We start from the raw sequence: 17855 nt of genomic DNA, 5'->3' as shown, positions 1-17855 counted from the left end.
TCTTTAATTCTTTAAAGAAAATTATCTACGAAAGACCTGTGTCTTTTCACCTTAGCGAGTTTTGCTTTGAGTATGGAATCTAAGCCTAGTTTCACTTTTATCTTTTGGTTGTTGTTACAGAAACATATCCCTTTATATTGCTTTGGTATGAATACTTACAAATATTGTAATTTTAGGTTCGTTAGGAATTGAATGCACAAGTCCGATGAAAAATTAACAAAATGTATTATTATCACAATAAAAATGCTTAAATTTCCTCAGATTTTCGTGCAGTATTACAATATCTCAAAGTAGTTATCTTTTAACTATTCCAACGTTCAAGAGAACTTAATTCAAAACAGCTAGAGAAAGCTAATCCGCGAATTCGCTACAGTCAACAAGAGCAGTTTTCTAAACAAACTCTTTAAACAACAACTAACTAAATACTAATAACGAATTGAGAGGTTTTCCTGCCACTTATATAAGCTTTTTAAATGCGCGAGAATTTTCTGGTATATTCCCGAAATCAAGAAGAGATATTTATTTATTAAATGTTAAATGTACGCGCTCTTGTATTTTTAATTTTACGGCTTAGCTTTCTTTTAATATTCGTCCCGCGCTGCATTGAACGGGGAATAAAACAATTTTATTTATAATTCTACTAACATTAACTAATTAAATACAAAATCCGTTACAATATTTTATTTCAGGGGAGTATCCCATGTGCCAATTTAACATATAGGATCGTCATTTAAATAAAATAGTTCATATTCTTGATATTTAATGCAGTCTTGATATTTAGCAGTAAGTTTTGATTTCTTTCAGTTCCCTTTTATAATATAACTAGATTATTTTGGGATCCTGTTTTCTTTATACAATAGGGATTTATTTTTATTTTTTTTTTACATTTTTGTTGTACAATCAACTCCCGATTAACCTGGGACTCAAAATCACGATTAAACCTGGGGCAGTTAAAAAAACACAGGAAGAAGGCGTAACTCATGATTAAAAGAAAACTGCTATTATCAATTTACTCACATTTTAAGGTAATTTAATTTGGAGAATAAGTTTATGTGCTTTTGTAAATTAAATCATCATTCAGAATAAAGGATACAGTTCACATTGGACATAATGGAAGAATAAACATCGCTAGAACTAAAGGGACAAGTTATAAATGGCATAAAATACAGGTATTTAAAGAAAATATTGGAACCATGTCATTGAGATCAAATTCGCGTCAAATACGTCTGTTAGATTTTCTTGTTTATTGGCAAAGTTCATCTGCAGACACCATGTACTATCATTGCGCGGATTTTTATTTACATTTCCGTATTTTCTGTGAAGAGTTTTGTTTCAAGCTGATAATTTCTGATAGTAATGTTTACTCTCTTTGTTCTTTTTATTCTTATCAAATTATCATCGAGAGTTCTTATAAAAAAATCGGCAATATTTACTTTGCCTTCAAATGTGCTTTTTTTCAACATCTCATAAAATTATGCTCATCGATAAAAAAAAAGGGAAAACTAGATAAGTCGTAGGATTTTAGAATTCTCAGAACCGCAGACTATTAAAATAGTATTATGAATTACATAAAATTTTAAAGATATATAACATTCACTTTATCAATTTACTACAAACAATTATTTGAGTATTTCTAGCCAGCTATCCGTATAGAATATGTAAATATTTCAATGAAACGAGGAAGACTTGAATTACAAAAATTCAATTCATATTCGAACTCTTATAAAAAAATTTAAAAAGGAGACTTTAATAGTTTAGACATGGTTCTATTAAACGAGCAAGCTTATTTTATATTATTTTACCTTACTCCTTTGTTTTTTATTTTTAGGTATGCACAATCCTTTAAAAATATAAACTTAGCAGTAATAATCAGTTTCAGTCAATGATGTGAGATAATCAGGGTTGAAATGGTAAACATTAAATTCTTAACATACCTAAAATATAACTTATTTTATCTTGTAATCGTCAATACGGTTACATACGAAAACATCACGGATGAAAACGTCGCGGAGAAAACAATGCAAGGCGAACACCTTTTATCGTACAAAAAATCATCGAGGGAAAATAGAGAGCAAGAAGAAAACAAGACAGTTCTGAAACATCGTCAAAAATGAAGCAGTTCAAAAACTTCGCAGTTTAAAAACATGGTCGTTGAAAATATCGTGGTAAAAAAATCATCGCATGACAATAACGTCACATAATGTGTTTTTCAGGCTTTAAAAGTTGTAAATGCATATTTGCATACTGATTTGTGAAACCACGAAATAATAGTTTGACTTTAATATTTCATATTTTTGTATTAATTAATAATTTTTGGTGGAAACGTAAGAAAGATAATTAAGCATTCAAAAGCTTCAAATGAGTAGAAAATTAATGCTACTTATAGCAGTTAATAAAATTTTTAACTTATATGATTAACTAACAAAGGCCATTAATTAATTAATCTCCTTTATAAGGATATGATCAATGTCAATTTAATGATAAATTTTCATAAAAAATATAATCTAAAAATGATTAAAAAAAGGAAAAAGTAAATGAAGTTGTAGAGACATTAGGTATTTTTTGGAAGCATGCAAGATTAAAACTTAGCAATCGTCTTCGCCGGGAATCGAACCACGGACCTCTGGAATACCGGCCCAGCGTGCAGAATAACTACACCACGAAGGCACGCTAGGAAGGCGGGATAAATACCTTATATAATCCCCTTTTTAAAGGGTGACTGGGGATTTTATGGGACCCAATGGCTAAACTCTAGGTGAGGAGAATCATCATCCAACACCCGTTTAGTTCGGGCTTCAATGTAGAGACATTAGATATTTTTAGGAAGCAGGCAAGATGAAAAATTAGCAGTCGTCTTCGCGAAAATCGAGCCACGGACCTCTGGAATATCGGCCCTACGTGCAGAACCACTACACCACGAAGGCACGCTAGGAATTCTGGAGAAACTCCTTATAAAGTTACCTCTATTAGAGTTGCTTAGTTAATTATCAAATTGTAAAATAACTTTTTTTAATCTTTTTAATCTGATATTCTTATAACAAAAATTATATCTTATTTATTGTTTTTTTTTGGGGGGGGTCTTCCTAAAGTGTCATTAACATTTTCATTTACAACATGTAGGTAATCATTTGGATGTCGATTTTTTTGCTATGACGAAACATGTTAACTACGTAATATTTCAGTAGAGGGTTTTACATTTTATTAACTGCTGTAAGTAGCATTAAATTTTTTATACATAAAAAAATATGAAATACAAAAATAAAAATATTCCTCATTCCTGTTTGCTCTCGCACATCATCATGCGAATATGCATTTACAACTTTTAAAGCCTGAAAAACACATATCTGCGATGTTATCATCATGCGATGATTTGTAGGCGCTTTAAATTTTAGCATGATATTTTCGACGACGATGTTTTATACCACGATGTTTTAGAGCTGCGATATGTTCTTCTTTGCTTTCTTTTCTCCTACGATGTTTTGTACTACGAGATTTCCTTATTGATTTGTTATCGCCATATTGTTTTCGTCCGAGATGTTTTCGACGTACACTGGTAATGCCCTCAGAGAATTTTTTTTTTTTATTAAACTCAATCTAAACTTTATTTAGGTTAAATTTAATCAAAAAACTCAGTTCAAAGTCAAGGCAATTTCTTCCGTTATATTTTTTTTATTCTATTTCAGAAATTATATCTAAATGCCTGGCAACAACTGCAGTACTTGACTTCTGCTACCTGTTGTCCACTGTCAGATTTGTTAGAGGATACGTTGCAAGGAGTATCAAACATTCGAGCATCTCAAGCTAGTTTCCATTTTCTCATCCGTTTTAACGCAAAACTAAACACTCATAACAACTGCCTTTTTCTTTTCTTTTTGGTATCAAGGTAGGTTCAAGTTAGCCTTACTCATCATAAACAGATCAAACAGCGATATTTTATTCTTCTGTTTAAACTGATGCCTTTAATTAGGTGGTTAAGTTGCACTGTGAATATCATTGGAGCTGTCTTCGTACTCATCACAACGACAGTGGTGTTAACATTAGGAAACAAAGAAGATGGATTTTCTGGATTAGTTATTGTGTTCTCTATGCAGGTATGCCTTCAGCAGTTAAACGATAATTCAAATGATTACAATAACTTATTTTGAAGAGAAAATTAATACAATTTTACTATTTTTTAGATAGCCGAGTACCTTGTTTTGCTAGTTTATATGAGTTCGGTGCTCAATGTCGACATGCTGGCTTTTGATAGATTAAAGGCATTTTCAGAAATTAAGCAGGAGGTAAACATACTTTGAATCTGCCTATTAAGTTTTAAAACTAAGCTCTGTTAATTCGTGTCAATGTTTTGCATAATTTTTAAGTTAGACTTATAATTAAAACTTCTCACATTACTACCTAAATAACTCAAACTGATGCTTAATTTAACAAATATAATAAATTTTCAAATGAAACTGTGATACAGAAAGACTGGCAATATGATCTACATATTGAAAGCATTGAAAATTTTATAGCATTCGTTATTTAAATTAACTAGTTATTTCTAATTTCAGACTTTACTGCAACTTCTCCTTTCCGTTTCCTCACCAGAAATGTAAATGAGTTGGAGCGTATTTAAGCTAAGGTATTTCGGTTTGTTAGACAGAGCGTGTTTCTGTCCTTCGTGGGCAACATTGTGTAATACCGTCAGCTCTGGTAAGATTGTAATTTTTCGGCTTTGCGTTATTTGCTGCCGACATTTAAACTGATACTCCAGTTATCTGAGCCAGCTTCGAATTAAACTGAATTGTGTAGTCTCTGACTAATAGTCTCCGTTTTAAATTTGAATTTGACTGTTATTTTAGTTACATCGTCAGAAGTGATGGTTGAGGCTGTAAGCAGAAGTGCATTTATGTTCAAAATTTGTGTTTAAATAAAAAGATGATTCTAAAACTTTTCCAACGTTTTATTGCTAATTTCAGACACAGCGATAATTCGCTTTTGTAAAATAACTTTTTGTAAAATAACCATTAGAAATTTAAATTAGAAATTTAATTGTCCATTAGAAATTTAAATCTAGTTTATGCTACCAAAGCAAGTCAAACTGTATAATCTTCTATATTAGGTTCTTTCTAATTCTAATTTCTGTATTAAGCTTCTTCTGTATTAAGTTCTTTACAATATATGATAAAATAAATTAAAGGTTTTCACTTCCATCGTTTCCCTCTCTAACGTTTTGGGAGTAGATAGGTTCTAGCTACGCGCATTGGCATTAGAATATCTAAACTGGTTATAAGTCACCAGCGGCTAGTCAAAACTGCATATCCATGTCGACTCGGCGTATTCTTAAACTGTTGTTAAATTTGCCTCTTTTGGGTTACAAAGAAAAGGAAAATTAAAACTGCTTTAAAAGAAAATTAGTTAGTTACACAAAAATTTTACAATAATGTTTTATTTCGATGTAGTCAGTAATACTAAAGGAAAAGAAAGATTGCAAGCTTTTCAAAATGACTGCAATGAGTAGTTAATTCAAAAGTCTTTTAAGGCTGGAGCCATTTATTTGTTGACAATTTTCAGTTCATCAAAGTGCTAAAAAGTACAGACAATTCTAGGTTAAAGCAATTGTTGTAATTTCGCAACCAATTAAATTTTTAACCCTCACTCTGTATATGTTCTTGACTCTTATCACCACAATTCGTCCAGTCCAGAAGCAGTTTGTTCAAATTTTAATTACGTGAGGTTCCTTAACTACAAGTCATGCTGTTGCTAAATCCCAAACTTCGTTGACTCATGACCGAAAAGTTTGTCACCGAAGTAAGATTAATCGCAATTTGTCATTGGTAACGACTCTGAGATCCTGGCTTGGATTAAGACGAAATTAATGCTAAATTTCCTTGAGGAAATTTCACATATCTACTTGCGATAATCAATCAAACTTTCTCTAATTGTCAAAGACGTTTGGCCTGTTGAGAATTTTATTGCAAATAAAGAAATTTCTTTCCGTAAATTATCTTTCCTTCTTTCCGTTTAAGTTGATTAATGCTGCGATATTAAAAATTTTTAATTAATTAATTTTAAGTTATTTTATAATTTCTTTATTTTAATGCAAATCATAACTAGCCTTGACAAATCCGTAGGTAACAGTGGCTATTAGATCAAGATCCCTGATCACGTACTTTTAAATTAAGAGTTACAATATCACTAATGCAACGAAATGTTGCAGAAATTAGAGAAATGCCTTTATATTTTAAATACGGTCTTCTCTTTCGCAATGCACTTTTTAGTTACATTTGAATTGTAAAACTAAATTCTGGCTGTAACTGTATTTCATATTTGTATAACTGAGGTATTCTATCAGCTTTTACATTTTTACAGTCTTTTTGCTTTATATTTATAAGAAATTATTTTCTTTTGCTTAGTCCGAATGGGAGGATCCAATAAATGCTCCCCCAAATTCATGGCCAGATTCAGGTCTAGTACATATTCAGAATCTCAGTACAGCATATGGAGAAGGACTGTACCCTGTTCTTCACAACATAAGCATCGACATCAAGCCTGGTGAAAAAGTAAACTAATGTTAAATTTCTGAAAAATCTGACTGGAACATATAGTATTCAAAAATTTAATTATTATATATCATTTATAGCGTAGCTGCTAACGTGTAACAAATCTGATTATTAATTATTCCTTTTAGGTCGCAATAATTGGTAAAGAAGATTCTGGAATGCACACTTTATTATACTCCCTTTTTCGATTTATCGAGCCTTCAGGTGGTGAAATCATAATAGATAATATTGACATCAGTAAAATAGGTCTACGAGATTTGAGATCTAGATTGGCCATCATACCACAAGTAAGATCAAAATTATTTTTATCAGTTTCTTTCATGCTATGTGAAATGTTGAGATAATGATATGATTAGAGAAAAATAATATTCAATCACTATATCTAAATAAAACGTTTCGCTGCAGGATACTCTAATTTTCAATGGTTCAGTGAGACAGAACTTGGATCCTTATCAAGAATTCAAAGATGAAGAGATATGGTCCGCTTTAGAGATTGCTGATTTGAAGGCACATATTTCAAGTCTTGATAGTTCAGTTGAAAGGAAGATGAGGTATGTTTGCAATTTGGCATATATAAAGGGCTGTAGGTTGAACAGCAGTTTGCAAATAGGGGTACGCAAGTAAATTCTATCCCAAATAACGTGAGGATTATCTGGCTTGAACGATATTGCTTGGAGAGAAAGAAAGCATGCTCATTATTTGTCATACCGATGGTTTGAAAAACTAAAGAATTCTGATACAGATAGCCCTTTTGTCAGAAAACAAAAGCTTCGATGAAATTACCAGTTTTAGTAATTCTTTCTACTCAATCATGGATACATAATTTTCTTTGAATTGAATTGTTACTTATTTCTGTAAAAATAATCTAAGATATCATTATCTCCCAATGAACAAATGAGTACGAAAATGCGTTATAATCATGTAAGCAAAATTAAATATTTGCTATCATGAAAGATAGCCCCTAACGTTTGTTCAATAAGTTGCGCTCTGTAAAATGAAGTTTTTTAGTAGATTGAGTAAGATTTAAATACAGAATTTCATCTTTCCGTCTATGTTTAGTCAGAAATGCTATGACAATACTATCATTGCAGCATTTTCATATTAGTTCGAGGGGTACAAAATCGCAACAAAATATTCTTAGAAAATAACAAAATTCCAGATTTGAAAAAGATAACTTGTTGCAAAGTCATTTTTTTCTAAGCAGGAAGGGTGAAAAACGTGCATTGTCCTCGTCGGGACTCGAACTCCGGACCCCTCAAATACGAGTCGAGTATGCTTCCAATTACACAGCGAAGGCATGCGGAAACGAGAGATAAAATACCTTATATACCCCCCTTTTAAAGGGCGACTGGAGATTAGGAGTCCCAATCGCCAAATCCTAGTGGTGAAGAATTATCGTCCACTACCTTTTAGTTCGAGCACCATTTGTAGATTTATTAGGTTATTTTGAAGCAGGAAGCAGGAGGGATGAAAAATGTGCAATGCCTTAGGTGGGACTCAAACTCCAGCCGTCTCGAATACGCGTCTAGTATGCTTCCAGTTGCACCACAATGGCATGCGAAAAGGAGGAAAGATATACCTAATTAACTGTAATCTTCAGAAGTAGGAAGACATTAAGTGATAGTTTTTAGTTTTGACAAAATAATAATTATATTATTATTGCATTGTAATTATTATTATTATTACATTGTAATTATTATTATTACATTGTAATTTTTATTATTACATTGTAATTATTATTATTACATAGTAAATGTCTTAAGTTTAATATGTACATAATATTAAAAAAGTAATTGGGTTCTTATTACAATCCTATTACGTACATATATTTGTATTCATTCATAATTCCTTATTTTTCATTTTCAGCAATGAAAAGAAAAATTTACTTTCGATTGCAAGATGCGTGCTTAAAAGACCCAAAATTGTAATCCTTGATGAATCTGAAGCTTATGAAAAAAATGGAGAAAATGTATTTCAAAACAGCACAATACTTAAATTCTGCAGCCACCAGATTTCAGAACATAACGGCAGGTAAGCAAAACAGCATATCAAAGATAAACAAATTAATTAAGCTAGCTTGTCTTAGTTTTCGTATGTAAAGATCGAGTTTACTTTTCGTATGGGGGGATGATTATTTCAATGCCCGAAATTTGTTGAGTCCTTGTTTGCAAATCTGTGAAATTTTAAATCAGTTTTACAAAAAAAAAAAAAAAAAAAAAAAAAAAAAAAAATGATAATAATAATAAAAACAATTATACAAGGAGTTTTTAAAAATACTATACATTTTATTCTGCAAAAAATCTTTCAAATGTCTAAGTTTATTGTTACTTCAGATTAAATTTTTGAAGAGTTCCTTAAAAATGATATGAAAGTAGAAACTTTCAAAAGGCTGGCGGGGCTGTTTGCTGACCAGTATTTAGCCATTACATGTCCGGCCCTTAAAAAAAAAGGACGAGTGCCAGGAGTCACCTAGAGAACTACAAAAGACTGACTTTAATAGCGCTCTAGCGGTATGTTTAACTGCAGTTTCAATAATACTCTGAATAATAGTTACCTCGCTACACAATTGCACAAAATGCCCATCGTGATGTAGCAAAGAAAGCACAGCAAGGAATAGAAATTCCATTCGTTGAGTCTGGAGCTTATTTCATAAATCTATTAAACTTCTCTAGTTTCCTACAAACATGTAAGTTTTCATAACCCGCAAAAAGCAGCATAGTTTTTCCTGTCTCGTAGATATATTGATATGACATCTGCGTATGATAATATATGTTGCATTTTATACATCCTGTACATTACCCACGTTCTGATTAGAACCCACGATATGTATCCTTTCATTATATTTAACGTAGACTTACGTTCCTCTATGGTGATTTGTGGAAAGAAAAAATTATGATGCTTTTTGCGGGTTATGCAAACGCTTAAATCTCCGTAACTACAAAACATAGAGAGTTGGTTTATGTTTCATTTGATAGTCGAAGGTGTACCCTACAAAATACAAAATAAATTTTCAAATTTGGAATTCAGCCACAACTAAGAAAGAAATTCAGAAACGGTTTAGCCACAGCTGAGAAACAAATTTTAAAAAATTCTCGGGAATTTTGATGACGTCATACATTGTGCGCTTGCACAATGAGTGGCCGTGCATCAGTTGCTTGTTGGAAGTGGTCGTGAATGGTTGTACATTTTGTAAATTCTGTTTCACTGAAATTAATAAAATTTTAAAATGAGTCAACGAAAAAAAAATTATTGAAACAGAGAAGAGAGAGAGCAGCTATTTAGATAAATGAAGAAAAGAAAGAGCGAGCAAATAAGTTGCGCAAAGAGCGAGAAAAAGTTTCAATATCACATATTATATTCAAATAAATGAAGAAGCCTCACCTTCAAATTCATCCAGTACATTATCATGAAATTCAGGCATACCTCAGATTGATCACACGGGAGAATATTTTCGCAAACAATGATGAATATTATTTTGAACAATTAAAAATAAGGTGCCTAATGACCTTTAGTGAGTTCTTTATATGTTCAGCGTGAACACAAAGCCACTGAGGTTAAATTCAGCAGAGTGCGAAATCTTTATAGACTTGGCATTTCACAGCGAACTAAAATTCGCGTTTCAGCGCCAAAGACTGCTGAACTTTTGGATATGTTTACAAATTAAATTCAAAATCTTATCAGAAAAAGCAAAACTAGTGTTTCTTATTTCTGCTTTTCTCAACTACATATCTCTGTCTCTGTAAAGCAAAGTTCTCCGCCTATACAGCTACAAAAATAGCTTAAATACAGAACCAGATGTTCGCTTCCAATTGTCATCAACTGAACTTAAAAAAGAGAGCTATGTCGAAAATTGCAATCATATGTAGTATATCATTAAATGTTTATGTATTATTTTGAGTTATGTATTAATTTAGGCCTACTCTTGCAATACGGTGCACTCTAATTATAAAATTGAAACTGAAATTGTTTTCTGTTAAGAATAATAAAAAATTTTCATAGCAAATATTGAACGAATATGTATTTTAATTGAGTTGGATATAATGATTAACTAAAAAATATGAGTTTATTATATGGATGTTTTTTATTGCTGCTCCCACCAATAATATGTTTAAAACTATGGGTATAGGCTCGTAGTTCAGAAACTAAGATATTAGAGTAGATTATAAATTTTTGTAAAATAATTTCTTTGCATGGAAATTTTGATGCTGTTTAGATATGCTCTTTTACGCGTTCATTTACTAATTATCTCTTTATCTTCTCCCTAACATTATTCTTAAACACCATTAGCTTGTAAGATACAGAGTAAGCCTTTGATTCTAAAAAAAAAGGATCCGCTAACTGAAGCTCTTGGAAACCGCTTCATTAAGACACCATGTAATGTAAAGATACCTGAAAATATAATCTTCTTTTAACTGCTGCAGTTTTTTTAAACTGCATAATATGGAGTCATTGGAAAAATGCGTAATTAAACTTTTTCTTGAGCATACAATTTCGTATACAGGCGAAAATCTTGAACCCATTGCTGAATTCGCATTCGACTCACATTTATGCGCAAAAATAAGTTCTTTATGACATTTACAATAAGACTCTTATATTGCTGAAATCTTTCAATGAATCTCAAAATGTTTTTCTACGTTCTTTATTATGTATCCGTCTGTTCAATATAAAAAGCTAATGTCTTACTTTTAATATATTTCAGGATAATCAAAATTTCAAGTGGAGAAGTAACAGAAGATAGTTCTTCTAACTTGACGTCAATATAAAGCCCAGTGCATACAAAATTATAGCACTTTTTAAGGATACGAAAGATTTTAAAAACAACTTGCCTGCGTTTGCTAAATTCATATCATATTTGTTTTAGTAAAATATACTTCACGACCATATTTATTTTCTCTTTCACTAATTTGAACATTTTTAAGTGTTAACTGTGTATTAGCATTTGATACATTCATAGTTGATTTATGAATATTTTGTACTTTTATTAAAAAAGTATCTTCAATTTTAAGGAATGGAATTCTTATGGAACATAATGGAAGATTTGTTTTTATTTCGCACAAATACAAATACATTGTAAATTCAACGTCAATAAAATGGCATAAAATGACAGTTTAAAAGTGCTTGAAATTTGACATCGGACAGGATAGTAGATTTCCAATAAAATAGTAAATATTGCAACAAAAATAGATGACTGTATTATATGCACTGATAATACAGTTTTGAGGTTGATATGTTCACAAAATATATTAAGTTCAAAGCATGATAAAGTAAAACAACTACTCTTAATGCAGGCTAATTTTAAGGAAAATACATAAAATAGCAAATTTTAGAGTCTTTTAACATCATAATTAGGCTTTGATAATGCAAATGTATCCATGAATCATTAAACAAATTAAATATTTTAATATAAAATAAATGAATATAAAAATCTGATATACAAAAAAAAAATATCACAAAAAGGTGTTCAGTTACGTGTCAATAACTAAAACAAGAATGAGAAACAAACATTTTTGTAATCTTTATGACATTAACGCATGATATGTCATCTGATCCCTAACTATATATTGACTAGATTAAAATTCTCTGTTCTCTCTTAATTTGGTATCTAAAGTAGATCCAACGAGCTTTGTAAAAAGATCGCACATTCTTTCTTTCATATTTACAATCAACTTACGAATGATCTGGAGATGGTGTAAAATGCTGCAAAGGATAATCACCAAATTCTTCCATGCCTTGAGGTGGTAAAGGTATAAAGGGAGGCCATCCCAGGAGTACAGGATCAGGGCAAAAAAACGATCCTGGCTCTTGGTGGCAACCATAATCATAATAATCATACTCGAGGCCATCTTCTGAGCCAGTAGTAGACAGTTCAGACACAGACGCAGTTAAAGGAGTTGCACTTTCACGTTGATTACTCTTATTTGTAGGACGACCTCTCCGCCTCACTGGTGATGAGGTATCCGTATGTTCGACTTTTGCAGGTAATTTATCCCATTTGAGCTTCGGCTGGAGGGATGTAGATGAACGGAAAATAAAGCTATTATAAAGATAGTCTTCAGGACTAGCGGACGGAGACTTTATGGACAACTCTGAAGTGGAAGTTTGAAGCTCTGGGCAGCTTAGATTTCGAGAGCTTTCTGTCACGGATTTCACTTTGTACTGTCGCCAAAAATGGAATATGATCAACAAGGCAATAGTAGAGCAGATGATAGTAGCTAGCATTATGATGGTCACATGGACGGCAGATAGATTGCTAAATGAAAGGGTATTCATATTTTGTTGAACCATAGCAAGGCTTTCCCTCGGACGCTCTGAAAGGGAAAATGTTAAGAAATAAATGATAAAAAACTATATTATAACAGATAATAAAGTAAACTGGTTGTATATACAAAAGACGAACTATAAGCTCTGTTGAAATACAAATATTCATCATTCGTTTTATAATAGGATGGTTAGTGTTCAGGCTTTCCAATCAACAGAATTAAATGTAATACCTTTTACAAGTAAATGTGGTGGCCTGATATTTTCTCTTATAATTAGTTTATGCTAAAATTAGCACTCTGCGTTCATGCACTGCCTGGCAGAGAGAGTGCCACACCATGAAAGAATGATTAGAAACTGAATCAAGTGTATCGGTCTTAACAAATGTTTTATTTTCAAAAATAGACAACGTTGGACTTTCTTATTTGTACGTTAAGATGTTAGTTGTACGCTAAGACTTACTTAGATATACAGGGTAGGTAAAACATTTCGAGCAGTACGTTCTTAAATTACATCATTATACCGCATCAATGACATTATCACATTCGGCACCCTATGCTACTCTTGTGCGGCATATTTCAAATGTTTACGATGATGGTTCGCTGCTAAAAGAAGCTTTTGTGAAGGATAGATGGTTATTAAATGTGCACCAGCCAACCATCGTAAAACTGTCGGCATGAATATTGGACTGATGGAAACACCTGTGCACTTCTCAAAATAATACTGATTGTGGACCATGGGTCAGATAAGGCGTGGCGATCATCTGCGGCGATTATCAGTCTCCAACTTCCGTCACCTTACTTCAGAATCCTCTACGACGCTTCACATTTCCTTTCTAGGTCCATCCACTGCCGACCAATAATTTTAGATCAATCTGCATATCCTTTGCAATAAGATGCAAGGAACAACCAGCAGCACAGACGCCCAAAATGAAGCACATCATGAATCCGTCCGTGTTTTGAGAGACGAGGTAATCTCTATCCTCCTTTGACCTCTTAAAAACCCTTAAAAGACTTATTGAATCGTCTTTCACATACATGAGACCAGAAAACTGCATAAAAAATCGCGTAATATAGCCGTGACGGTGTCAAACTGGGGGCTTCGCGCGTTATTTGAATGTTTAGAACTCGTGCGCAAACAGTCTGATCTACTTTCAAATGCCAATGTTGTTGTTTTTATCGTATCCATGTATTAGCAGTGAGAAGGTGATATGATTTAAAACACGGTTCCATGATAAAGGTCCAGACGACTGCGGCCGCTAGCACCGGTGCCTGTGTGGACCGGTGCCTCTATGGACCGGTGCCTCTATGGTCAAGTGCCTGCAGGAAATCCTGTATGGACCTGAAATGCAATAATTGGCATAATTTGTATGTGCGTACTCCCATTAACACTTGGATAAAACTGCGCTGGTTTTTCATGGTGTGGTACGTTCTCTTTGAGGCAATGTGGCTCACCAGCGGCCAAGCGGTAAAGTCGCTGAACACTGGTAGTTCGGTCCGAGGTTCGAATCCTGCGAACGGGCTGGCTGCATGGGTGTTTTCGTGGTTTTCCCCATGTGTAACGTGTATACGAGCCAGTTTCCCTTAGAAAGTCCTCCACGAAGGCATCCCTTCCCTTAGGCAGATAGCCCTAGTGTGCTTTGCCGTAATTAAATACACCACACCACACCACTTTGAGGCAATGTAGCATGAGCCATGTCTGCCAATGCGGACTATAGCCAGCACCAATCTAAAACCTGCTGATATAACATAGAATGATAAACAAATACCAATTTCATGACAGTTATAATGTTATTCGTAACAAGGTATCTGATTATAACATATCACTTTGCCTGTCACTTTTCTACCATTGAGACTACTGTTAATTTATTTATACGCATCTTGTTGTAATTAATAATAAATGATGTGCTTCAAGCTTTTGGAGTATTTAACTGTACGAAATTGCAGTAACATTTGTTCCTTTTCTTGAACACATAAATCTTAGTTATTGGTTTTATCAATTTTAATAAAAGTACGGCTTGAAACAATAAAATATAATTAAAGACTGACATGTAATTAGGTAAAATATGGATATAATTTAAGTACAGCAAAATATTAGTTTGATGCATCTACCGAAATACTTTCTGGGAGACATTCTACGCACAACTAGCTCGTTCCTGGGCGGAACTACTAGCGTTCAATGGTTTTATCTGCTTCACCACTACTCGCCTATACAGTTGTAACGTTGTAAATTGGCACATATAGTGTTTGACAGCTCTTAATGGAGTTTGATTAAAACTACTTCAGCTGAAAAATAACGCTAATTTGGAAGAAATAGAAAGTAAAAATTCATTGTAAAATACCAAAATTACGAAAACAAAGTTTAAAAACGTTTCTCTACCTACTATAGAATATATAGCATCAGGAAATATCTTTAATATCCTATGCTTCAGATATGAATAAAACCTATCATATTGATTTAATACAAATTGTATAATTATATCACTTAGGGAGATAATTAAATAATTTAACCGTAGGTGACCGTGAAAATCGCAAGTTACTTGCAGGTTGGCAATTACTTGCGGCCAACAAATAAATCACCAGCGTGAGGTGGTGAACGGCATATAAATGTATTTTAAATTAAAATTAAACTGAAACATAATAGTTCCAGTTACGGTTGTTAATCATGTGTGATCTACAGTTTGAAGTGTCACTGAAGATCGACACGTATGTCATTAGTATAGGGCGGTGCAGTAAATTTAGGCAAATATTTAAACAAAAATAAAATCTGAAGATTCCGATGCTCATCAAGGCTGTAGCCTACAGACTGAGTGTCAGTTAGAAATAATCAATGAATCCCCGATGTTGAATGAGGTAGAAAATTTGCATAAAGTTTTAAAATGAAATAAAATCTGGGAACAATAGTGCCTAACATGGCTATTGGTTACTAGCGACCTATATATTAAGAGTCAGTTGGAGTCAAACCATACGCCACCAGTGTGGGAAAGTAACGTAAAATTAGACAGAAATTTAAACTAATTAAACTAAATCTCTATTGGGCAGTGTAATAAATTTAGATATACTTTAAATTAAAAATTAAATCGAAGGATACATATCCCCATCAACATTGTTGGTCACTCATGACCAACAGTTATGCGGTCAGTTTCGGTCAACCTATGCATTATCAGTGTGTGACCATGCAGTTAAACTAGATATATGTTTGAAATAAAAATTAAATCCGTAGACACATCCATAAACATCAAGGTCACCGATGTTGGCGATTTTGACTTCCAATTTGAGGATTACCTGTATGGACACAACTTTGGGGCAATAGAATAAATTTTGATATATTTCAGAATTAAATCGAAGGATATAAAAGACTTGGTTGCAAGAAATCTATAAGCTGAAAGTCAGTTGGGTCAACTCATATATCACCAGTTTGAGGTACTACAAGAAATTTAGATACATATTTAAATTGAATAGAAGCAAATCTCTGCCCATCAAAGCTTTTGGTCAGTCACGCCTGTCAATGTTATTGATCACTAATAGCCTACAAATTGAGGATGACTTGAGGTTAACCGACATGTCGGAGTGTGGGAGAGAGCAGTAAGTTTAGAAACATGTTCAAATTTAATGAAACTGAAAGTTCATAAATGGTCATTACAATTTGTTGATCAACGGGAGCATATAGGTAGACAGTCACTTATGACAAACCATAAATCCCTGGTGTAGCATGGTGTAGTAAACTTAGATAGAATTGTAAATTAAAATAAAGTAGAAGCACACTGCAGCCCAGAAAGGCTGATGGTCATTGATGACCCACAGTTTGACAATTATTGTCCCACACAGGTAAAAATGGGCACCAGTGTGGGAAGATAAATTTAAGTAGATTTAACAGTGAAAATCAAGCATAACGTTTAATTTTAAAATAATGGACAAGTTTGACGTTCAAGCATAAGAGTGAATTTAGAAAAATTTCAAAATAAAATTAAACAAAAATACACCATTGCCCGTTGAAGTTGCCTACCGCTGACTTACAAGATATTTATCAGTGACATACGCATCAGTCACCACAGATCAATGGATACTGGTGGTCAGCATGTAAAGTCACCATAGTCATCTGAGTGGAGTAGTGCAATAAATTTAGATAGTTTGTTAAAATTAAATGAATCCGAAAGACACTGGGAAGCTTCAAGCCATTTTTCACTTATGACCTATGCATTTTCAATCACCACTATATGGCACTGCAATGTTACTGCCCTGGAACACTTACCAAAGCAAATGGATGATATGCAGTTAATAATGTAAGAAACACCATAAAAATCCAATATTTTGGAAAGGTTTTGCTACAAAATTTTTAACATAAAACCAACTGTTCTTATGTAAATTCGATTTTTATTTAATGCTTAGAAAGGGTGTATTTTCATATCACTGTGGTGAAAATGCAAGAGCAGTAGTAAGATGTCTAATAGACTGCAGTGATGAAACTACACATGTTACTCTCGAAATCTACCATAAATTCTACTCTCGTGACAGGTTGACCCATTTAGTTGAATTACATCGCAGAGCCGAATATACTAGCGGTCCAGTATGCTGCAGACATTGGGCTAACCCTTGTGTGCCGAAAAAAAAAATTGGTTCGTCGATGGAAAAATTAAACTAAAAACGTATACCGATAAAATTCTATAAAAGCGCTTGTCATATTCAATCAATTTAAAATAACCTATGTGCAAAACCGCGTTATTAAATATTTATTTATTCTGTGACGGGATGTGGCAATACTTTTATACTTTAGTAATCTTGTTTTAAGTCATAGAATATATACTGTATTGTCAAATAAAGTTGTAAAATTTTATTGTTCTTTATTTTATGTAACAATTATCTTTTCATTTGAATTTTTACTTAAAATATATCTACATAAAAGGTTTTAATTAAGAAATAATAGGGTGTAAGATTCCATTGTAGTGTCTTATAAGGATTCGTTTAGTTAGGCTAACCATTTAATGTCCCTTACTGTCTTTCTCGTTTCCCATTTTCTTGCCAGAATGTAAATTTCTGGTTCGCGTGTATTCAAATG

General features: G+C 32.8%; 2 protein-coding genes across 4 annotated transcripts in view; one reads left to right on the top strand and one right to left on the bottom strand.

The window, feature by feature from the left end:
* The window catches only part of LOC118191114 (multidrug resistance-associated protein 1-like), a 53422-nt gene extending 41875 nt beyond the window's left edge, over positions 1-11547 (top strand). For all 3 annotated transcript variants that reach the window (XM_085808676.1, XM_085808675.1, XM_085808677.1), the window contains 8 exons: positions 3684-3883; positions 3968-4091; positions 4179-4280; positions 6396-6542; positions 6671-6829; positions 6948-7093; positions 8409-8573; positions 11242-11547. In XM_085808676.1, the coding sequence (XP_085664802.1) occupies positions 3684-3883; positions 3968-4091; positions 4179-4280; positions 6396-6542; positions 6671-6829; positions 6948-7093; positions 8409-8573; positions 11242-11305 (1107 nt within the window). In that variant the 3' untranslated portion in view covers positions 11306-11547. The remainder of the gene's footprint in view (positions 1-3683; positions 3884-3967; positions 4092-4178; positions 4281-6395; positions 6543-6670; positions 6830-6947; positions 7094-8408; positions 8574-11241) is intronic.
* A 25-nt stretch (positions 11548-11572) lies between these two features.
* Positions 11573-17855, bottom strand: part of gogo (thrombospondin-1 like protein golden goal) — a 38538-nt gene continuing 32255 nt past the window's right edge. Inside the window, exon 8 of the mRNA XM_035349273.2 lies at positions 11573-12850. Within this exon, the coding sequence (XP_035205164.2) occupies positions 12210-12850 (641 nt within the window). The 3' untranslated portion in view covers positions 11573-12209. The remainder of the gene's footprint in view (positions 12851-17855) is intronic.

The sequence above is a fragment of the Stegodyphus dumicola genome, chromosome X1 (assembly GCF_044657685.1).
Source record: "Stegodyphus dumicola isolate Sdum_Otavi_A_Nest chromosome X1, ASM4465768v1".
NCBI lineage: Eukaryota > Metazoa > Arthropoda > Arachnida > Araneae > Eresidae > Stegodyphus > Stegodyphus dumicola.
The sequence above is the reverse complement of the archived record's forward strand: the minus strand, read 5'-3'. Positions and strand labels throughout refer to the sequence as shown.